General features: G+C 38.2%; 1 protein-coding gene across 1 annotated transcript in view; it reads left to right on the top strand.

The window, feature by feature from the left end:
* The window catches only part of LOC124607455, an 83,971-nt gene that overhangs the window by 38,554 nt on the left and 22,797 nt on the right, over positions 1-22,620 (top strand). Inside the window, exon 3 of the mRNA XM_047139790.1 lies at positions 18,456-18,577. Coding sequence (XP_046995746.1) covers positions 18,456-18,577 — 122 coding nt within the window. The remainder of the gene's footprint in view (positions 1-18,455; positions 18,578-22,620) is intronic.

Genomic DNA, 22,620 nt, shown 5'->3' with positions numbered 1-22,620 from the left:
CATAAGTGCCTTTTATTTGAAACTAGCAAGCCAGCAATGCTTCACAATTGCTAAATATTTATGGGAAATGGATAAACATCCTAATCTCCTCCTCCTTCCCTTTGTTCATCTCGTCTTCCCTCCCCCTATCTCTGTCCATCAACTTCCCCCCAATCACTGTATATCTTATCAATTGAATGTCTGAAACACACCAAATTACAATGAACTGACAACAATTCAATATTTACAATGCACCAAAGATATGATCACCACTGATAACACACGTTTGGCATAAGTGCCTTTTATTTGAAACTAGCAAACCCAGCAATGCTTCACAATTGCTAAATATTTATGGGAAATGGATAAACATCCTAATCTCCTCCTCCTTCCCTTTGTTCATCTCCTCTTCCCTCCCCCTATCTCTGTCCATCAACTTCCCCCAATCACTGTATATCTTATCAATTGAATGTCTGAAACACACCAAATTACAATGAACTGACAATTCTATATTTACAATGCACCAAAGATATGATCACCACTGATAACACGCGTTTGGCTGTCTGTTTCATCAATGTTCCAAATTATTTTGTACATAAACTTCAACTAGTGAGTGAAGTTCAGCTGCATCCATCATAATGGATTGCACTTCAGAAGTACTTGTATAATTTTCCTCCAAACACTCTCTACACTCTGTGTCAGTCTCATTGACTTGATGATCATATCACATCACTTGTGGTGTTTTTTCCAAAGAAATCAACCACAAACTGAAATCAATGGAATGTTTGCAACACACCAAATTACCATGAACTGACATTAATTTAGTCTTTGCAACACATCAAAGATATGATCACCGCAAATAATGCACTGAAATATTGCTTTAAATTGTATTCTGTTTTGCAAAATATCAATATTTAATACAGAATTGGTTGTTGTTATGAAAACACGTGACAGCAGAATTGTCAAACTGAATGTTACATTTTATTTATTTATTGTTATGAGAACATGTGACAGTAGAACTGTAAAAAATGGACCATCACATTTCTTTTATTGAGATTTTCACACAATAATAGCATTCAAATTTCTAACTTTCCTTATGGATTTTCCAAACAATTTTCATGACAACTAAGGAGGGGGGGGGGGGGGCAGCCAAATTGTTTGAGCCATTCTAAAGTGATGATCTTTCATACATGTGGGAACTGATTTTTATTTCTATAGATATGTGTTCCTGTTATCTTGCCCGGGTTCGATTCCCAACGGGGTCAGGGATTTTCTCTGCCTCGTGATGACTGGGTGTTGTGTGATGTCCTTAGGTTAGTTAGGTTTAAGTAGTTCTAAGTTCTAGGGGACTGATGACCATAGATGTTAAGTCCCATAGTGCTCAGAGCCATTTGAGCCTCTTTTTTTTTTTTTTTACATTCAAACATATTGTTCACACTCCAACCAGTATTCCATTTCCCTATAACATACCATGATATTCATTGAATGTATCTTGAGAATCAACATAAATTCTTGACGGGTGTAGTGTGAAAAGCACAGGTGATACTCTGGAGTATGTTCCACTGTATTCAACACAGTATTGTTTTGCAGTTGTCCATTGGAAGGCAATTGTATTCCTAGTCTGGTTCACTTTCTGTGTAACAGATTGTACATGTTCTAAGAAGTTTCTCTTCTCATGTAGAAGCCTTCCTAGACATTTGCAAACAGCCCTACATTTTATAGGGACTCTGTCGGGCCCCAGGGAAGAATTTCTGGTGAGAGAAAATCTACTGTTCAGAAGTCTGTTATAGGCAGTTTGTTATACATGCATCACTGCCACATCTGAAGAAGCATGTCTTTTGTCTTTTCCTCAAGTTTCTTACTTGAACCCACAGACACAACTACTAAGATGTCATCCACATATACACAACATCTTTAACAGTATCTGCCATGTCTAACACATGTAACAGGGTTCAATACTAAGATTCCAGAACAATGGAGCTTTTATGAACCCATGGAGACAGCCTTTGCAAAATTTTTGATTACCTTGCTCTGTCCCAAATGCATTGCATGCTACGTCAATTAAAATAGTTGACAAAACTCTTGTACAGACATTTGGAAATTCCAAGATCTCCAAGGCATGTGAATATTGCAGACTGCTGAAGATTATCGATTGTGCCCATGACATCAATCATGAGTGTAATTGCATATTTCAGAGTAAAATTTTCTGTAATCTGAAGAGTCCTATAAGGTGCAATACCTATGGACCTCCCTTTTCTAAATCCATATTGACATTGGTTCAGACTGAACAGCTCCCTGTGTGTGGAACCAGTCAGCAAGCAAATGCTCATGGGCTGTGGTCAAGATGGTCAAGATGTTTGATAAGCAGATGGATCTGTAGTATTTTGGTGATGTCAGCCCCAGCAACTCGACATCACAATTTTGTTCTGTAGCTCTCCAGTCAAAGAGAAGGTTCCTGGATGTTGGCATCAAAGTCCTAGGTGTTTTCCAAATCACCATTTATACCTATTCTCAATGCCACATTTAGCAATGCTGTCAAATAAGGCACTATCAGTGGACCTATCATCCACATGGTGCAGGATAGACATCATCTCTACTTGGCAGCTTTCCAATTTTGAGCTTGGAAATTGTGATAGAAATTCTCCCTGAACAAAAGGTAACACCAACATCTGATTGTCATATTCATTACCTAGTGTGCTTCAAAGTTGTGCATGTATTTCAGGATCTATGTTCAGGAAGTAGAGCAGTTAGCAGGTATTCAGCTGACTCCCTCTGTTTGCCTTTCATTGAGCCATCTTCTTTACCAATCGAAGACACGACAGTTAGTCCATTAATCTTTTCAGTGAACAGTTTTCACAGTGTTCCTCATATGAAAAACTGCAGCTGCCTTTGAAGAAAAATGGAAAACAAGCAAGGTGAAGTAGCAGTCAAGCAGGTCTGTAGGGGTTGATGATGTTGAATGTGCCTTTTCCCTACAGGCTGTGAACATGTTAGCTGGCTCTTTTTCAAGGAGTTCCTTGTGGGGTGAGGGAGTGGGTATGTGCATAAAAAACAGTATTCCATTTGAATCCATAGATGTATCACGGCACTGCACTGAACAGATATTGTTGTGCAGAGGCAGTTGAATTTAGTGAAACTAGACTTCTAATTGCTTTTGTTTATAGGTCCCCTAACTCTGACTTCAGAGCAGTTCTGCTCAGGCTAGAGAGGGTTCTTGATTCACTTTGTAACAAGTACCAGAATTAAATTACATGTGGTGACTTCAATATAAATTCTGTATATGATGGTGCAAGAAAAAGGATGTTGGTAGACCTTCTAAATTCATATGATCTGATGCAGACTGTGTTTTTTTTTTCCAACTAGGGTGCAGGGGAACAGTAGCACAGCCATAGACAATATTTTTATACATTCTTCATTACTAGATGGGCATTCTGTTAGTAAAAGGGTGAATGGCCTTTCAGTCATGATACACATATTTTAACACTAAAAGGCTTTTGTTCTCAAACAAATGTCACATATAATTACAAAATATGTAGGAAAGTTAATCCAACAGCATTAGAGAGCTTTTTAAAGCGTGTCAAGGAATAAGAGTGGCAGGAAGTTTATAGTGCCAATGAAATGAAATGAGCATTTGGCATCATTGGCCGGGAGGCCCCTTGTGGAGCAGGTCCGGCCTCCTTGTTGCAGGCCTTATTACATTTGATGCCACACTGGGAGACCTACAAGCTGGGTGGGGATGAAGTAATGATGAAGACAGCACAACACCCAGGCCCTGAGTGGAGAAAATCCCTGACCCAGCCAGGAATCAAACCCAGGCCTATAGGACGGCAATCCGTCATGCTGACCACTCAGCTATTGGGGCGGTCATAGTGCCAATAACATAGATTATAAATATAATGCTTTCCATAATACATTTCATGCTCTTTGAAAGTTGCTTTCCATCAGAACATTCTAAATGGGGTACTAGCAGTAATAGGCAGCCTGGGTGGTTGACTGGTGAGATAAGGATAGCATGCAGAACAAAGTGGGAATTATATCAAAATGTTAGAAGTAGTCACAATCAATCTACAGTAGCCCATTAGAAACAGTATTGTAAGATGCTTAAAATGTTATTAGGAAAGCAAAGAGTATGTGGTATGCAAATAGAATAGCTAATTCATAGGGTAAAATTAACACCATATGGTCAGTTGTGAAGGAAGTGCCTGGTCAGTAACACAAGGTCGACGATATAAAGTCAGTTGATAGTAAAAATATTTCTGTTACTGATAAATCAGGAATATGTACAGTATTTACCAATCATTTTCTGAGCATTGCTTGTGAATTATATAAAAATTTAGTTTCTTCATAGAATCATACAACTTTCTTGGCAAATGCCTTTCCGAGATTGATGTCTGAAATACACCTCTGCGATACAGACAAGGGGGAGATTGAGTCAATAATTAAATCACTGAAGACTAAGGACTCTCATGGATATAGTGGAGTGCATAGCAGAATTTTAAAGTACTGTGCTGCACATGTTAGCCCTGTACTTGGCCATATTTGTAATTTTTCCTTTACGAATGGTCAGTTTCCTGAATGACTAAAGTACTCAGTAGTAAAGCCACTTTATAAAAAGGGAGGGAAGGATAATGTAGACAATTTTAGATCGATTTCTATGCCACCAGTGTTTACTAAAGTTATTGAAACGGTTGTGTATGTAAGGATAATTGATCATTTTATATCACACAATTTGCTATCAAATGCACAGTTCGGCTTTAGAAGTTGTTTAACAACTGATATTGCTACATTCTCTTTCCTCTGTGAGGTACTGGATGAGTTAAACAAAAGGTTTCGAATCCTTGGCATATTTTTTGATTTAACTAAGGCGTTTGATTGTGTTGATCACAATATATTCAAAAGTTATGTCCCATAGTCCAAAGTCTACATTGGTGATTCAGTAGCCTTGGTCCATAGGACAAAGACATATTCAGAGATATGTCAGGAATGATCATTTTAAGTAAAAATAAAAAAAAATAGACTGTAGGAAACATGGACTCTAAAACGCATACCTTAAGAGCTATGAGCACCAATTCATCTTTGATACTGTGGAACATGTCTTTTTTATTGCACCCTCTTTGCTTTCCATATTCTGAGAAGTGGTAATATGAACCAAACAAGAAAAGAGTCCAGTAAACATGGACTCTAAAGTCCATTTCATGAGAGCTATGAACAGTTGTTCAGTAAATAGATGTGTTAACAGCAGTGACGAGGACCAGTTAACAAAAAGCATCTTATTGCTTTCACTAATGAAGTACAACTAACTAGCTTCTCAGGTGTCATCTCCTTCTTCAAGTAAAGGGAGATGAAAGAATGTGGAGAGAATAATGTGCACCTTTGCCCTACTTTATCGTAGGTGGTAAAATCTATTTAATGTTTAGATATTCACATCATCTATTGCAATGTTGAAGAGAAAATGACATAATTCACTCGAAAAAGATTTTCAGTTAGTACCTTTGTTAATTAATTTACCGAGATCCACATCAGTTGTATTGATCTATTCAAACCACAACTGGTTTCCAGATGTTAAAATCCCATATTCAAGTGGATACAATTATTGTATTTGGCCATGCATAACATGTGGTTGGGTCATTGCAAGGGCTCCAAGTCACTGCTTCTTAGGTGGAAACTGTCCACTATTGGACAGCTGCACACTATGGACACCAGCAACGACATTAGTTGGCTTGCTATGCATGACCAAATGCAATAATTTTATACACTTGAATATGATATTTTAACATCCCAAAATGATCATAGTTTGAATAATCAGCAGTACAACTTAAGCGGATCTCTTTAAATTAATTAATCATGCCTCTCAGTTGTGGATGCCCTCCATACCATATCTTATCCAATACCTATAACAAAACTTTACTGTGAAAACATACATGAGTGCAAACTACTGAAGAGTGCCAATCAGTGTGAGAAATGTCAGCATGTTTTTCATGTGGGATGTTGCAGTACAACTTACATGAGGAATTATGCTGGTCATTTCTGGATTGTCACTATTCTTAAAACTTTGAAATGATTTGGCATTAACACAAGAAGAGGTAACAGTTTTAGGAGGTGCAAGTTGCTGTACTGATGTTAGGGCTCATATAGGTGGCAGGAATTCAGTCAGCCTTCAAAAAAAGTGAAAAGAAAACATTCTGCACATCTGATAGCTTAATTCCATCTTTCTCCAATAACTTCAGTGATTTGTAGCATGTGAAAGAGAGCATTAAGACAATTCAAGAAGTTCAGAAGCAGTCAGACAGTACAGGGCATAAGTTACAAGCTAAACCTAGGGAAAGTTTTAAGAAGACCAAAAAGGTATTAATGCTGAGTGCTAGTAATGGGGGTGGGGGCGGGGTAGGGGAGGTATGTAAGAACTGCTATAGTGCTCCCTGGGAATTTTTTACCAGGTAACTAGTATTTTTAAGTGTTGTGCACGGAGCTCAGTGATGTCTCCTGTGATTTAGACTCTTTGGAAAAGGATCTTAGGAAATAAGAGAATGAAATAATAGTGAGAGTCACAGGCAACAGTATACATCATAATCTCAATTATACAACTGAGGATGACATCAGACACTTGGCAGAGAATGCTCCTCACACTAGTGTGAATAACCTGTCACCCTTTCAGCAGTACCATAAGCCCTGAGTGAAGCATACTGTGGACTGTATTACTGCAGAGCTTAGGAAATTGCTCAGTACAGAGGGACACTCATACAGGGGTGCGTCTGATATACTCCTTCTCACTCAGTTGCATCATACATTACTAACTGCCAGAAGCATCCACTCTTACCAAAGCAGTACTCATCCTAACTCAAGTGATTTACAGTGTGCCCCAAGGGATGTTTTTGGGTAAATTCATCTGAAAGATGGAGCTGCAGAATAAATGCAGTTATAATAGAAACAGCTATTAACAAAACACAAAACTCTGGCTTGGACAAACATGTGAATATGAAAGAAAATGCATTTAATGTCACCCTTCACAACATCAGCTGCCTCATTAATAAAAAAGATAAACTTACATCCATACAGCAAAATGAAAGGATAGATCGTGTAATAACCATGACTGCCACCCTCTGATACAGCCGCCAACCACACAGAAGGGTGATGCGGGTTGCTGATCCTCCAAGGCACCTGCAAGTCTTCTGCAACACATTACACCTACAATACCCATCACAGTATCTGGAGGCACTTCATTCATTAGATACAGTGCTGTTATCATCAGCATTAGCTTGTCTTTGTAAGCCATGTGACTTTCTATCATGATTTCCTAAGACGGCTTTATAGGATCCTGCCCGGCCACTTGCTGATCAGTTGACATCGGGAGTCCACAGCTACAGTTCTCTGGGCCAGGTCACAGGTACAATTCTCTGGGCCAAGTGCTGACTGGGTAAGTGGTCTAAAAGTCAGAGTTCAGTTTGTTGGAGCACAGCACATACCATCAGAGCCTACAGCCTCACATACTGGCATCCAAATGGCCAAGTCTTCACAAATGCTTCAATCATGGCCTATTTCCACATATGTACATTTCCAGGCTATATCGGTACTACCAAATTTTGGATGGACAGTGTCTTAACTCAGTGGCTACATTAGCTTAATGGTGTAGCTCATATTGTCAAGAAATTATTTTTGTGTTTGGTGTCAACCCTTATCAGATCAGGACAATATTTAGTGGTATTACTTCAGAAGCTGTTTCCTGTTGTGCTTGCTTAAGGTACAGTGTAATAAAGTTTTGTTGTTCTTTTGGCTACATGGACACTTCTGTTCATTGTAGTGTGAACATTTTGCACTGGGATTCAACAGTGGTGAAATCGTTTTCTGTAATGCTCTCATCTCAACAGTGACAACAAGGGCATGCTTTTTTGCAATGACATGTTTGGTTCTGGGACTTCATTCCCTTTGCCCTTGTGCTCAACTGGAGAGCCTTCCTCTCTGTGTTAATGGGTCCTCCACATGGAATTTTTCGTGTTTGTGCTCCACATTCAGACATATACCCATTGTTGTTGGCCATTTACTTTGGCTTACTTGCATTTGTGTGTCCTTTCCTTACATTCTGTGGCACTGTGGCTTGTCAGTTTCACTATCTGTTGCTTTTGATTTACAAGTGATCATTGCACGTTTCATGCTTTCAGACTCTTTGTTAATGCAATTTTCTATGAGAACATTGCTTTGTGTGCATTATCTGTTGTTTATGATTTCCTTGTAGGTCAAAGTGCTCATCTTATCATTTGTGTGTGCATTGTTTTTGCTCTATCACTTTCCATGATTATATGCCATATTATTCCTTAATTTGCCTTGTTTCTGTCTAGTGATAGTGCACATAATTTTCTTTGTTGTGGTGTTTTGCTGAGCAGCCAGAGGCCTTGCTGCAGTGGTAACACCAGTTCCCATCAGATTGTTGAAGTTAAGCACTGTTGGGCTGAGCTAGCGCTTGGATGGGTGGCAATCCAGTCTGCCGAGCCCTGGTGGCAAGCAGGGTGCACTCAACCCTCATGAGGCAAACTGAGGAACTACTTGATTGAGAAGTAGCAGCTCCAGTCTCGTAAACTGACATATGACTGGAAGGGCGGTATGCTGACCACATGCCTCTCCATATTTGAATCCAGTGACGCCTGTTGTTGAGGAAGACATGGCAGCTGGTTGGTACCGTTGGGCCTTCATGGCCTGTTCAGACAGAGTTTTAGTTATGCTTAGCTAGAGGCTTGTGCTATTCACTGTGCCTGTTTCACTTCTGTTGTTTTACTGTAAATAAACTCTTTTGTGTTGTGTTAGTGGTGGCTTGATGCAGTGCGACTTACTCTCTCTCTTTCTTTTTTTTTTTTTTTTTTTTTTTTTTTAACTGTGTGGAAAGGTATTACCATGTTTATGGTAAAACAATGTTCAAGTAAGCTGGTTCACCACTGATAGCTGCTAACAGTTCAGCATTCATTGATTTAGCCTTTGTGCATTTTGGGGAAAGATAGACCGTGAATCGATTTTTGGTTGAGCTATTGTAGATCTTGGACATTACATGACTCGCTTTTGAGAGGGATGCAACTTATCAGTCCAGTTGCCTCATACCATAGGTTCATTTGCCACTGCTGATCCAACATTGGAACTATCTCTGTCTTGGCTTGTGTAATTATGGGGTGGCTCATGTAGCAATTGCTACAGGCCTTTACTCATTTGGTTCAATGTGCAGTTGCAGCACCACTTCAAGTGCAGGACATTTTGCCACAGTTTTGGTCTTAAGTCTGGCTCTTACAGCATACCTCTGAGCTTCTTTCTTAGCAGCTCACCTGTCCTGATGATGAATCAGCCCGAGCAGTGACAACCTGGTCTCTGTCTCCTTTGGAGTTTGACAATGCATTGGATTAATGGCCTGCATGCCTCATGTGGCTGTGTTCCCCGCTGTGTTCCCCACTGATTGTCTTGTGGCCCCCTTCGGCACCTTAGCCTCCTGACTGCATCCCTGGCTCCTGGGCCTCCATCAGCCCCTACACTTCCTCAGGCTGCAATGCCTCCTCAAGCTCCAGCACCTCTTCAGGTTCCAGCACCAATGGCGTCCTTGCTACTGGTCCAGTGCCTCAGATTCCATTGTCACTGGCACACTCGCCAGTGCCTCCAGTGCATCTTCAGATTCCAGTGCTACTGGCATCTTTGCCTCCAGTCTAGACACCTCTACAGGCTCCAGTGCCACTGGTCCCCTCTGGTCCTCACATCAGCAGCCCTCACTCTGCCAGCCCACTCGACACCTCCCTCCATCAGACCCTCTCTTGTGCTTCCTCTGCCCTCAGCTCCTATACCCTTCATGAACTCTTGCTCTTTGTCTGTTGACTCTGCTGACCATATCTTGTCCCCTCTGGATTCGTTGCCTTTGATTCGGCTATTCTTTCTGCCTGTTGCCAATGTTCAGCCCACATCTTCAGATTGCTGCTTTCTCTCATGGGCTTTTCCCCTTCAGAGTGTTGGTCACACCAGCTTCATTCACTAGGTTTCTTCTCCAACAGGTACTTTTGCAGCATGCAACATGCCTTCTCCTGGACCCTACTCTGCTCTGCTCCACCCTCTTCACCAGACCCAGATGTCTCCAGGTGTAGTTGTCTACTACAACCTCCAGGGTCTTCTACTCTCCACAGACAGCAGCATTTATGGGGCTTCACTTTTAGTTCTCCAGTGCACCTATTCATGGAAGTTTCATCGCAAGCCTGGCCCGCTAGGTCATGACACCTTTGGCAGCATGCTCAGCATTTTCTCAACAACACCCTTCATGGTTCTTAGTTTTCAGGTTTGCTTCCTCTCAATGATGCTGCCAACTGATTCTTGTGGAAGAAGGGATGATGTATCATTAGCTGTTATGTAAGTCCTAGCCATATTCTATCTAGTGAGATGTCTCTGACATCTCTTCCTTAGGGAAGGGGGATGGAGTAACCATGACTAACATATTCAGTCCAGGCACCAACCACACAGCAGTGTCCCAAGGGTTGCCACCCTTCCAAGGCACCTGCAATTCAATTACAGCACATCACACCAACAGCAGCTGTTGTGGTGTCTGATAGCACTTAATTCATCAGATACAGCACTAGTATCATTGGCACTAGCACACTGCCACTAGCCACATGACTCTATCACAGTGTCCTGGTATTCTTCCACTGGAAAGCTTTACAGGTCACTGCCCAGCCGCTTGCCAATCAGTTGACATTGGGAGTTCATAGCTAGGTTTCTTGGGGCAAGAAGCCAACTGCACAAGCAGTTGGACAGTCTGAATTCCATTCATTAGAGTGTGGCAGTCACAGTCAGTGCTTACAGCCTGTCATACAGCATCCAAACCACCAAGTCTTCACAAGTGCTTCAACTATGGCCAACACCCACACTTGCACATTTCCAGGCTACACTAGTACTACCAACTTAACTCATTGACTATGTTAGCGTAACATTGTGGCTAGTATAGTGAAGAAACAGTTATTGTCTTTAATGTCAGCTTCGTTATATGATGACAATCTTTTGTGGTATTACTACAAAAGCTGTTTTCTGTTGTACTTTGTTTAAGTACTGTGTAATAAAGTTCTGTTGTTGTTTGTATACCAGAGCTAATCTATTAGTTATAACATGCACCTCCCACATCAGGATCCAACAGATGGAATGTCAATAGATTAGTTGGGCATATCAGTCCATAACATTGGAATCAGTGAAATTGAACAGCTTCATCTTGATGTATACAAGTTATTGTACTACTGTAGAACCAAAAAGAAAAAAAGGAAGAGTAGCTGTATATGCATAAAATGGGGTTAAGTACTGAGCTCTTCAGGTTAAGGAATGTTTTGTCGAAAAGTCTTTGGATGTTGTACCACAACAGTCAACCAGGAAATACACAGAACTTTAAAGATGATTTTCTGTCAGACTGTACTGATCAATGGCACTTAGAGTAGTTGATGTCAAGCTTTGGATTATTTCCCACAGTACAATTCTCTATGCAAATTGAAGGGCATAGTGCAACAGCAACTAACAATTTCAATTTATATGTGTCCAAAAGAACAAAGCCTGTGATGTCACCACAACAGCAACTAACAATTTCAATTTATATATGTTCAAAAGAACAAACCCTGTGATGTCACCACAGACACCATTCATGAGGTGCAGCTGTACAAATACATGTTGAAATGAAATGAAATTCTTTCTGAGTCAGCTGTAAGTAACCATTGAAATAATTTCAATGATGGCAAGTGAAAATTTATGCTAGACCTGTGCTTGAACCTGGATTTCCTGCTTCTCACAAACCAATGTCTTGACCACCTTGGCTATCTAGATATGATTCCCATCTGGCCTTATACCCATCTTGTTGCAAACTACTGATGAATTTCAAATTAGACCCAATAAATTGCAATGATTTAGCTTTAACACCAGTAGTCAATGTGATCTGAGTAAGATGGTCAAATGTTAAAAATAAAATATATTGTGCAGTTAGACAGACATCAAAAAGGAAAAGTAGTACTGTCTGAAATACAATGACTCAATAATAGTGGCTATAGAGAAATTGTGGGAAGAACACTTGTGAGAAATTACAGAGTAGACAGTATAGATGGTAAATTTAACTCTTTCTTAAATGTATTCCCACAACACTTTGAGTTTTGTTTACTAACAAAACAAACAACGCTAAAGCAAACAGAAACAAGTATAAGAGGTGGATAACGCTTGGGGTTAAACTGTATTGTGGTAGGAAAAGAGAGCTCTACATAATTCAGACAATGAACAGGGATCATGATTAGAAACTCTGTTACCATCACTATTGTAAAGCTGTCCAGTGTATTATTAAAAAGTATAACATGCTCTAGGTTTAAAAAAAAAACATACATCAAGAGTAAGGCAAAAGCAATTTGGTATGTTATTAAACAAGAATTGTAATTCAAATTAAATGGAGACCCCAAAAATAGCTTCTGCAGGAACTTTCTAATCATCGGCTGCCAGTTTCAATAATTACTCCACACAGTGGGAGAAAATTTTTATGCCCTAATAAATAACCAAATAACTTTACAGATTCCTTAGATTTACTTGAGTAGAGACACTGAATGACTACACCACTAACAGATATCAAGTTAGAAAAAAAAAAAAAAAAAAAAAAAAAAAAAAACAACATAAGGAGATTGCAGAATTCATCAGGCTCACTAAAATGTAGTAATTTTTCTGGCTATGATGGTATTTATTTATTTATTTATTTATTTACAATTTCTTTGCGTGGAGCCATTGTAATGATGGCTTTTGCAAACGTCACACTTAATACTATGGTTATATTTATACTTATGAAATACACTATATTCTGTAGCTGTTGCATCTTACATCTATTTTTTACATTTATCACATTGCAACTGATATGCTAATGCCTCATGTTACAATCACTATTTTAAAATTCATTGAAAGAATATAAAAATTTTTCTATTAGAAAAGATTTTAATTTTGTTTTAAAAACATTTCCTGTGTATGTTCTTAGAGAGTTTGGTAGCTTGTTATACAAAATCAAACCACTGATATATGGACTTCTATCAGTCATTTTTAACGTTGTTCTGTTACGGAAATAGTTACACTTCATTCTAGTATTGTGATCATGTACATCACTGCCCTTGATAGCTTCTGTTGGTTGACTTGTAAAAAATACAACTATTTTGAATGTGTACAGAGAATATATTGTCAGATATTCGTGCTGCACAAACACTTCATGACATGAATCTCTATGTCCCATCCCATGTATAAGTCTTATTGCTCTTTTCTGTAGTAGTAGTATTCTTTTTAAATGTACATCAGCTGCACTGTCCCATAGTTCAATTCTGTAATTGAGAAAGGGGTAAAGTGTTCCATAATATACTAATTTCAGTGCTTGGCTAGGAACTATCTTTGCGAGCTGGCTGAGGAGATATATGGTACTACTGACTTTTCCACATACGAAATTAATGTGGTATGTCCACCGCAAATTTTCATCAACATATACACCCAGGAATTTACAGTTACCATTTTCTGTTGCAGAGATATTACATACACTATTCATATTGTTGTGATGAGAACTGCTTGTTTTAAATGTCAGTAGTTGAGATTTGGTGACATTCACCTTGAGCCCCTGATCATTGAAGTATTTTGTAACCTCTGTTACACCACTAGTAGCTAGAGATTCTAGCTCTTTAGATTCGCTCCCATAGAATAAGATTAATGTGTCACTTGCATAGCTTACAATATGGGAGTTAATGGGTTGTGCAATGTCGTTAATATATATAAGGAAGAGAAAGGGTCCAACGATTGAGCCCTGTGGTACACCTTGTAATACAGGTTCACTGGTGGACTGGGAGTTCATGATTTTGTTATCTAGTTTGTATGACAATTTAGTGCTTTGCTTACAATTTAGCAGGTATGTGGTTAGAAGATTCATGGCTTGATCTCCAATACTATAAGATATAAGCTTTTTAAGAAGTCCCCTATGGTTTGCGGTATCAAATGCTCTTGTCAGGTCCAAAAATATACCTACAGTCTGCATCTTCTGGTCCAACAGACAGTAAACGTCATGGATGAACTGTGTAACTGCTGTGGTTGTACTTAGCTCTTTTCTGAAGCCATGCTGCGAATCCACAAGCAGTTAATGTTTTGTGAAAAAGGAACTTAGCTGAGAAAGGATAATGCTTTCGAATATCTTACTAAAAGTGGGAATTAATGATATTGGTCTATAGCTGGAGACTTGTTCCTTACTTCCCTTTTTATACATTCATTTTTAGAACCGTTGGATACATGTTTTCTCTAATGCTGCAATTAACCAGATGAGTAAGAGGTTTAGAGATTTCTTTTAAGCACACTTTAGTAATTCCACTGGATATGCCATCCCATCCAGATGAAATTTTTTTTCTTTAGCATTTATGTTGCCCTGCGAACCTCCTCCTCATTCACTTCCACAAATTCAAATTCGGTACCTTGGGTGAGATAGCATCGGGTCTCTACCTGTGAATCTTATGCATTGATTGTTCACCAGAAATGTAGTAGTTATTAAAAATATTACAAATAGTATCTGGATGTTTTATAATGTTACCATCATGTCTTATGCTGAGTGGTTCCATGTTCATCTTGTTGGGATCAAAGCTTGTCAATCAGCTTCCAAGATGCTTTGCTTATGTTAGACTGTTCTATTGCTTTACTGTTAATCTGCGTCCTTAGATTAACAATTTCAGTTTTAAAAGTTTACTTGGCCCTATTGTATTTTTCCTTGAAAACCTGCATAGTAGTAGCCTTATAAAGCTGGTTTAGATCATGTACTTGCTGCCTGAGCCTAATCAGATTTGTTGGGAGTTTTAGTCTAGGATTACTTCCATTTTGACAGATTTCTCTGACTGGACAACTATATTCATAATGGTGCAATATGGTTGAGTAGAATTCATTCCATTTCCCATCCAACCCTTTTACCTGGTACACAGAATCCCATTTCTCATTCGCTAGTTTGTCTTTAAGAGCATTAATATTTGAGGTATTCAGCATTCGTTTCTGTAGCACAATTTTTGTTATTTTACGCACAACTGAATTTTTGTATTCTATCACCTGACAGAAGTGGTCAGAATAAAGAAAATCTAAGTTACTGTAATTTACCTTATCTATAACATCTTTGTTGATTATAGCATAATCTATTCTAGTGGAACATGTGTCCGTCACTCTGGTGTTAGAGTTCACTATATTTACAAGATTGTATGAGGTCAGCACATCACTAAGTTTCAGGTTTACTGTACTATTTGAGTTTGCATCTATTTTAAAGTCACCTAATATAGTAAGGTCATTAGAACCAGCCTGACCAGCAGCACTACTAAGTTTATCCATAAATAGCATTACATCAGCATTTGGTGGCCTATATACTCCAATCACTTTATACTTTGGTAACATAAGATGATTACTGTGGACTACAATACCTGTCATTTCAATTGATCCTTCTTTGGTGAGGTGTTCAAGAAAGGAAATTTTTTAGCTTCTATATCCTTACTGAATGCTGAAGATTTGATGGGTAGATCACATAACTAATGAGGAAGTATTGAATAGGATTGGGGAGAAGAGAAGTTTGTGGCACAACTTGACCAGAAGAAGGGATCGGTTGGTAGGACATGTTCTGAGGCATCAAGGGATCACCAATTTAGTATTGGAGGGGAGCGTGGAGGGTAAAAATCGTAGAGGGAGACCAAGAGATGAATACACTAAGCAGATTCAGAAGGATGTAGCTTGCAGTAGGTACTGGGAGATGAAAAAGCTTGCACAGGATAGAGTAGCATGGAGAGCTGCATCAAACCAGTCTCAGGACTGAAGACCACAACGACAACAACACAACAACAACATATCCTTACTAACATAAATTGCCACACCACCACCTTTGTGGTTTTGCCTACAATAACTACTTGCTAGTATGTAACCTTCTAATCTATAGTATATTATTTCACTGCATTTTAGCCCATGTTCTGTTAATACTAATACATGTGGCAAGTGTTCCTCTAATAATATTTGTAGAATGTCTAGTTTGTTTATGAGATATTGCAATTTAAGTGCATTAACTTTAAGGGTGTTATCCCTTCTTGTTTATTTACCATATTGCATGAATCAAAATTGTTTGAGTTACACTTTTTACGACATTTTACACACACTGGTTTATTGGAACTGACCTGCAATGACTGAGCACTTATTTCACAGCCTGGCTTTTCTTTGCACAAACGGGACTCAGTCATATCCGAAACACATCCCTGAAAACTATTATTATGGTCCTTTATTCTAAAAAAGTCTCGTTGTTGTAGCTCAGAGCAATTGGAGCTTTTCCACAATGTCTTTCTCGCACAGTTTGCTTATGTGGGAAACTAGCTTGACCTTCCCTATAGCAGAATAATAAAATCTCTGCTCATTTGTTAGAATTGCCCTCATACTGTCTATTAATTAATCCATAAGTCCAGACACACTTCCTGACAGACTTAAACACTGGAGGTAAATAAATCACATCTAATAACAGATCCATTTCACTCCTTCCAGTCTTTACAGGAGTTTTTGAGAGAATGGCTTATGACAGGATAAAGATTAATTTATCTCAGCAGAACTTGTTGACTGCCTCTTAGCTCAGCCGTTGTTAAGAATGCTCCATGAAAAAAAACAGTACAAGACCTCACCAATGAATTCTTGGAAGAGATAAACAAAAAAAATGTCTATTTTGTGACCTTGCCAAAATTTTTAATTGTCCAAATCATAATGCTACTTGTCAGACTAAAATATTATGGCATTAATAGCATTCCTCTTATAGGGCAAAGTCTTACCTTCATAATACAATGCAGGGTATCTCATTGACAGCTGTGTCATAGGATTAAAACTAACCTCAGAATGGGTGAATATAGCTTGTGGGATTCCACAACTTTCAGTACTGGGCCCACTATTGCTCTTATCTTAAGTAAATACACTTTCAGTGAAAATGTTATGGTATTAAAGGCAACCTTCTTGCATAGGTGGAGTCTTACCTCCATAATAGTGAGCAAGAGGGACTCATTGACACCTGTGTCATATGCTTGAAACTAACTTCAGAAAGGGGAACATAAATTTTGGGGTGCCACACATGCTCACTCTTGCTCTTAACTTAAATAAATTATCTTTGAATGACTATAAATTGGTGTTCAAAAACTGTAATTTTTGGACAATGACAAAAGCATACTATCATGAGTTCAAACTCAACCTCAGATGATATCTGAACATGTCTAAACATGGTTCACAGCTAACATTTCAAGTCTTATTGTCACAAAGACTCATGTAATGCTATTTTAAAAGAAGCAAAGCTGACCTTGTATCAGTAGAAAATGACATTAATTGCCACACCCTAAATGAAACACCCTGTGTAAAATTAATTGTGTCCAGTCAGACAACAAATTAGAGTCAACTTATAGGTAAACTAATGAAGAAGCTCAAATCAGAATGTTTTCCCCTTAGAAACTTCTCTCATTGTGTTGACCTTAAGATAAGAGTGTTTGCTACTTTTGCTAATTTTCTGTTGCTATTTGTCTTATAGGATTATCTTTTGAGGTACTAACCTAAAGTAAACAAAGTATTTATTCTACAGAACCAAGCAGTAGGAATTTTGTGTTAGATAGGTAATAACGCATTTTGCAGAGCTCTGTTCAAGGAACTTGAAATTCTTACACTCTCTTTCCCATATATTAACTTCTTAATGCTTCTTGTCACTGGCAATGAAATCAGTTTCAACTGAGCACGATCACAGTAAAAGACAAAAAATAATTTTTGTGTACACTTTACATCCTTGTCTAGGTTTGGATGTGAATTACTTACTGGTTGAAAGACTTTCAAGAGCTCCCATCTAACACAGAACAAGGAATTGGAATCCCTACCAGGTCAAAAGAAAATTGAAAACATGTATCAATAATGACAACTTCCACAAGTTATTGGAGTAGCTAGGTTCATAGATTGAAAAGTCCTGTTAGCTATGTGGTAAATAGAATTGTTCATTGTAAAGCTGCACGACAAGCAGTAATGTACTGTAAACAGAACTATGTATTTACAGCTGTAGGTAACTGTTTTATTTGGAAAATATCAAAGTAAATAAAAATTTAAGCTACCACTGAGAGATAACAGCAGCCATCTGACTGAGGAGGCAGCAGATTTGTTTCTAATTTACTTGATTAAATTTAGCTGGTGGAAGAAGGAATAGCATATTATAAACAGAACTCTGTATTTACACCTGTGGGTAACTGTTTTCCTTGAAAAATATCAATGTAAATAAAAATTTAAGCTATCGCTAAGAGATAACAGCAGCTATTTGGTATAAATGAGGAGACAGCAGACTTTTTTCTAATTTTCTTGATTAAACTTATCTGGTGTGAGAATGAATACCATTAGGTGGTAAAGTGCTTGTTTATTGTTAACCTCTCTTTTGTTAATGTATACCTTGATTCATTTCACATCCTTGAAAGTTCTCCTTATTGTTGTAGGTATGCCATGGGGTGGAAACTATAAAGTCCCTCCAAGAGATCCAATGGATGTACTGAAGTCTTGCATTCTCTACAAACAGATGAAGGCAGAAGAGAGACGGCAGCAATACATTGAACAAAAGGTCAGTGAAGTAGCTTAGGACAACCTCTCATGCAGAACCTGTTAGATAATAGGTTTCACTTACACCATGAAAAACTCTGAAACCAGTGAAATAGTTTGTGTTGCTGGGTAAATGTTTTTCAGTGTTTAATGTGGTTAAAAATAATTTTGGTGTTTTTTGTTTATTTATATATATAACAAAAAAGTAATCTGCCAAACTTGTTAAACAATGCTTTAATGTTTCCTCAACAAATAAGAGATAAAATTAAAATCTTTTCTATGTTCCTAACTTTCCTGTAGTGTGTCATGTTTGGATAATATACAAGAACAAGACTGCTCATATGAGGGTGTAAACAACACACTTGAAGATATATTGATTGAATGACAGATGTTGCATAGTGCTTGCTTGCATTGCAGGAAAAAAGTGCCACTTGTTGAGCCCCTATGTAACTGCTTCTCAAGGAATCAAATTGCCCATCCTTCATCTGTGGTCACTGTGGTGATATATTTATTTGCTATCATATCAAGTTTTAGAAGCATTCAATGTGTGCAAATTATCAATGTTCATGCATTAAGTGCAATCAGGATAACTGCCATTATATCTAGTGTCATATTTGCCAAGTGAGGTGACACATTGGTTAGTGCACTGGACTCGCGTTCGGGAGAATGATGGTTCAAACACACATCTGGCAATCCGGATTAGGTTTTCTGTGATTAGCTCAAGGCACATTCTGGGATGGTTCCTTTGGAAGGGTATGGCCAATATCATCCCCTAACCCTGACACAATCCAAGCTTGTGCTCTGTGTCTGGTGGTCTTGATTTCTATGGGACATTAAACAATAAGCTTTCTTTCTTTTCACTTATAGAATTCAGAGGAAAATTTTATCTGTTAAACATGGGAGTGAATGTGTCAGGAGGGCATCAAAGAGAATTATTACCTATGAACACCAACACTAAGGTGAATGCTCAAGTTAATATGTATCTGGAAAACATAGTGCCAGTGCAATCACTGAACTGGAAACTAGATACAAAATATATTCATGAAGAATTTGTTTTACTAAATTTAATGTAAACAAAGTGAATACAAAGAACAATATGAGCTGCACCAAACCTGCAGCTTAAAGTAATAGAAGCATTTAACATAATCTACAGACTCTACCATCTCCCTATTTCTTACAAAAGGCTGTATTAATATTATGAGGGCCTCAAAGAAATGTACTGTCCAAACTGCTTTCTTCCAGCTGCTAAGCATGTTGACAGTTCCTTATTGCTCTTGGCTATTTTCAATAGGTCATATGGTTATGCATTAAGAAAGATAACTGTCAAGTCTTATGAACCTGTACCATCATCATTTAGTGGTGCAGGCATTATTCCCAGTAGGGTCTGCACCTCACTCACAAAATTATAAATGTTGAGGCTTAGTCCGATGAGTGTGAGGATGAAATAAAAGAACTTTATTGATCTCAGTATTTCTGTGAGCAGTCCATTGTCCAATGTGGTAAAGCTGTAATAGTCACTGACTGGAGACAACATTTCGTTTACTGTTTCCTGCAATTATTTATCATTTAAAATTTGTAATTTCTAGAACACTGTGGAAATTTCTTATTTATGTAGAACATTGTAACGTGCTAGAACATTCTATGTATGGATAAATAGAAGCTTGCTCTGGAGAGCACAGCTGCAGCTCTACTTTTGTGTATGCTCAACTAACATGTGAAGTGTTAGTTCTTGTTGATGACCCTGTTCTTATAACTGCCATTTGATTCCACATTCTGGTTTGAAGGAGATACCAGGTGTCTTGGATATCAACATCCCAGTGGCTACAATAAGGCAGGGCAAAAGACATGGCCTTCTTAAGGAGGAATCTAAGTACAACAGTAAATTCTTCCTATAGTCAGCACTGTTTAGGTGCCGATGTATACAAAACATTGGCAAGTCAGATGGACATCAGACATCCAACAGTTCTTTCAGAAGATGTTGCCCAGGTCCTAAGAAATGGTTAAAGAGAGGGGTATCAACATATTACTACATACAACAGGTGAGATGACATATGTTTTATCAGTTTCTATTTTTATTTTTGTGGTATAGCCCAGCCATAATTTCAGAACAACAAGGAAAACTCCAAGAAATGGGACAAGTTTTGAGCATAAATCAGTAAAACATTTGGTGATAATCAGCAGCAGGTCTACATAGTTAAGCAACAGCTGAAGAACATTGTTTAAAGATGGAGGAGAGGGGGTGGGGGGCTACACAGTCATATATACAGTGTGTTCTGGTGCTGTGTCGCACAGGACAGTGAATCCAAATATAATAGAAACTAACAAAATTTCACATTTAATGAAGAGCATGGCACTGCACCATTGTCAAATACTTATTCTGCAGGATGACACCACAACAGAGATATTAGAGATATTCATCAAGTGGTGGCTGCACGTTGGCGCAGTGCACCAGAAAGAGTATATGGAAATACTTTAAGTGGATTTCCAAATGTTGTACTGATGGGCTGTGTGGAAGGTAATCAAAAATTTGCATAACTAATATGACAAATAGTAAAACAAGAGACACAAGCGTTCATGGCATTGATTAATGTCAAACCCAGATTGCCAAAAGCAGCAGCATTGATTTTTAAAGCGATCCAGGAGGAGGCAACATCACTGATTCAAAAAGAAGTTCATTGGCATCAGTATCTTCAAAGCCAACCAACATTGAGGAGTGGACCCAGACTTATGCCACAACCATCAGATATTATCCAAGGTTCTCAGTGATGCAGATACAACCAGCTCCCTTGCTAATTTGATTCATGGAGTCAGGTATTGCAGACTTGATGCCACAAACCACCAGACAATGTACAAAATTATCAATGATACAGATCCAACAAGCTGCCTTCCAATTTGATTTACATGCAGAAAAATGAACATTTGGAGAACAGAGGACAACATACTGATACATTTTCTTTGTGGCCACCCAGAGCATGTTGTATGCTACTCTAAAGAACAAAGAAGAATGTTTAATTATTATATTCATCCCTGATAACTGCAGATGACTACAACTGACCTGTTGGACAAAGCCCATTGCCATATCCTGCTTGAGGTTGCTCTCCAACACATCACAGTTATTTCTTGTCACACTACAGAGGAGCCAGTCGTTCACCCATTGGCCAAAATCAGGAAAACTAAATGAGGGAACTATTTATAGTAGTGAGGCTGCCTCAGATAAAAGTTCTTCATGGTCAACAGCTGCCAAGATGTAATGAAATCATTTCAATGTCATCATTAATAATCCACCTGTCCAGGCACTAATCAATTTTGGGACATTATTTTCTATGATTTTGGATGCTCATCATTGAAAAAGATTATGTCCTGAATTTCAAACACCAATGAGTTAAAAGGTGCAAATGGAAAATACATCCAACTGACAGGAAACTGTGTTGTGAGAATAACTATCAATGACAGTGAGAGCCCATTGAATTTGTCACTTTATAAGGATACAGACAAAATGTTATCCTTGGATAGGACAGCCTGCAGGCATCACAAGCATTCATAGAATGTGAAGGATTGGAGCTTCAGTTTGATGAAGCCTCAACAAGTCCATGCAACAATGGTTGTTCTGGGCCATTGTCTACAACCCAAGACACAATTATCCCACTGTCATCAGGGAGATGATTTCCAGTCAACAATATGGATGCTCAGTCTAACTGTGAAGCTCTAGCTGAGTACAAAAATGTACTCAGTCTCACAAAAGAAATCTCCAAGCCAGTGACAGTCATAATCATCGCAAGAGGACACAGAGAACTCAGCCATGAATAATTGCAATGCATTACATTATATTTTTATTGGTCCTTTTGATCGCTTGTTGTACAAGGTATACAGTATGATATTGGACAAGTCATTGTGATTTACAATACATGTTTTTAAATCATACAAGAATATTTACATTGATTTAGGCTTAATATTATCACAACTGAAGGTTCAGCTTTCATACATTATATTTTAACCCAAGTAATTAATTATTTTTTTGCAATAAATTTTTATGTTTCAAGATATTCATCTATACTATGATAACAT

Source organism: Schistocerca americana, chromosome 3 (genome assembly GCF_021461395.2).
Source record: "Schistocerca americana isolate TAMUIC-IGC-003095 chromosome 3, iqSchAmer2.1, whole genome shotgun sequence".
In the NCBI taxonomy this organism is placed as follows: domain Eukaryota; kingdom Metazoa; phylum Arthropoda; class Insecta; order Orthoptera; family Acrididae; genus Schistocerca; species Schistocerca americana.
This window is presented reverse-complemented; position numbering and strand designations above follow the sequence as displayed.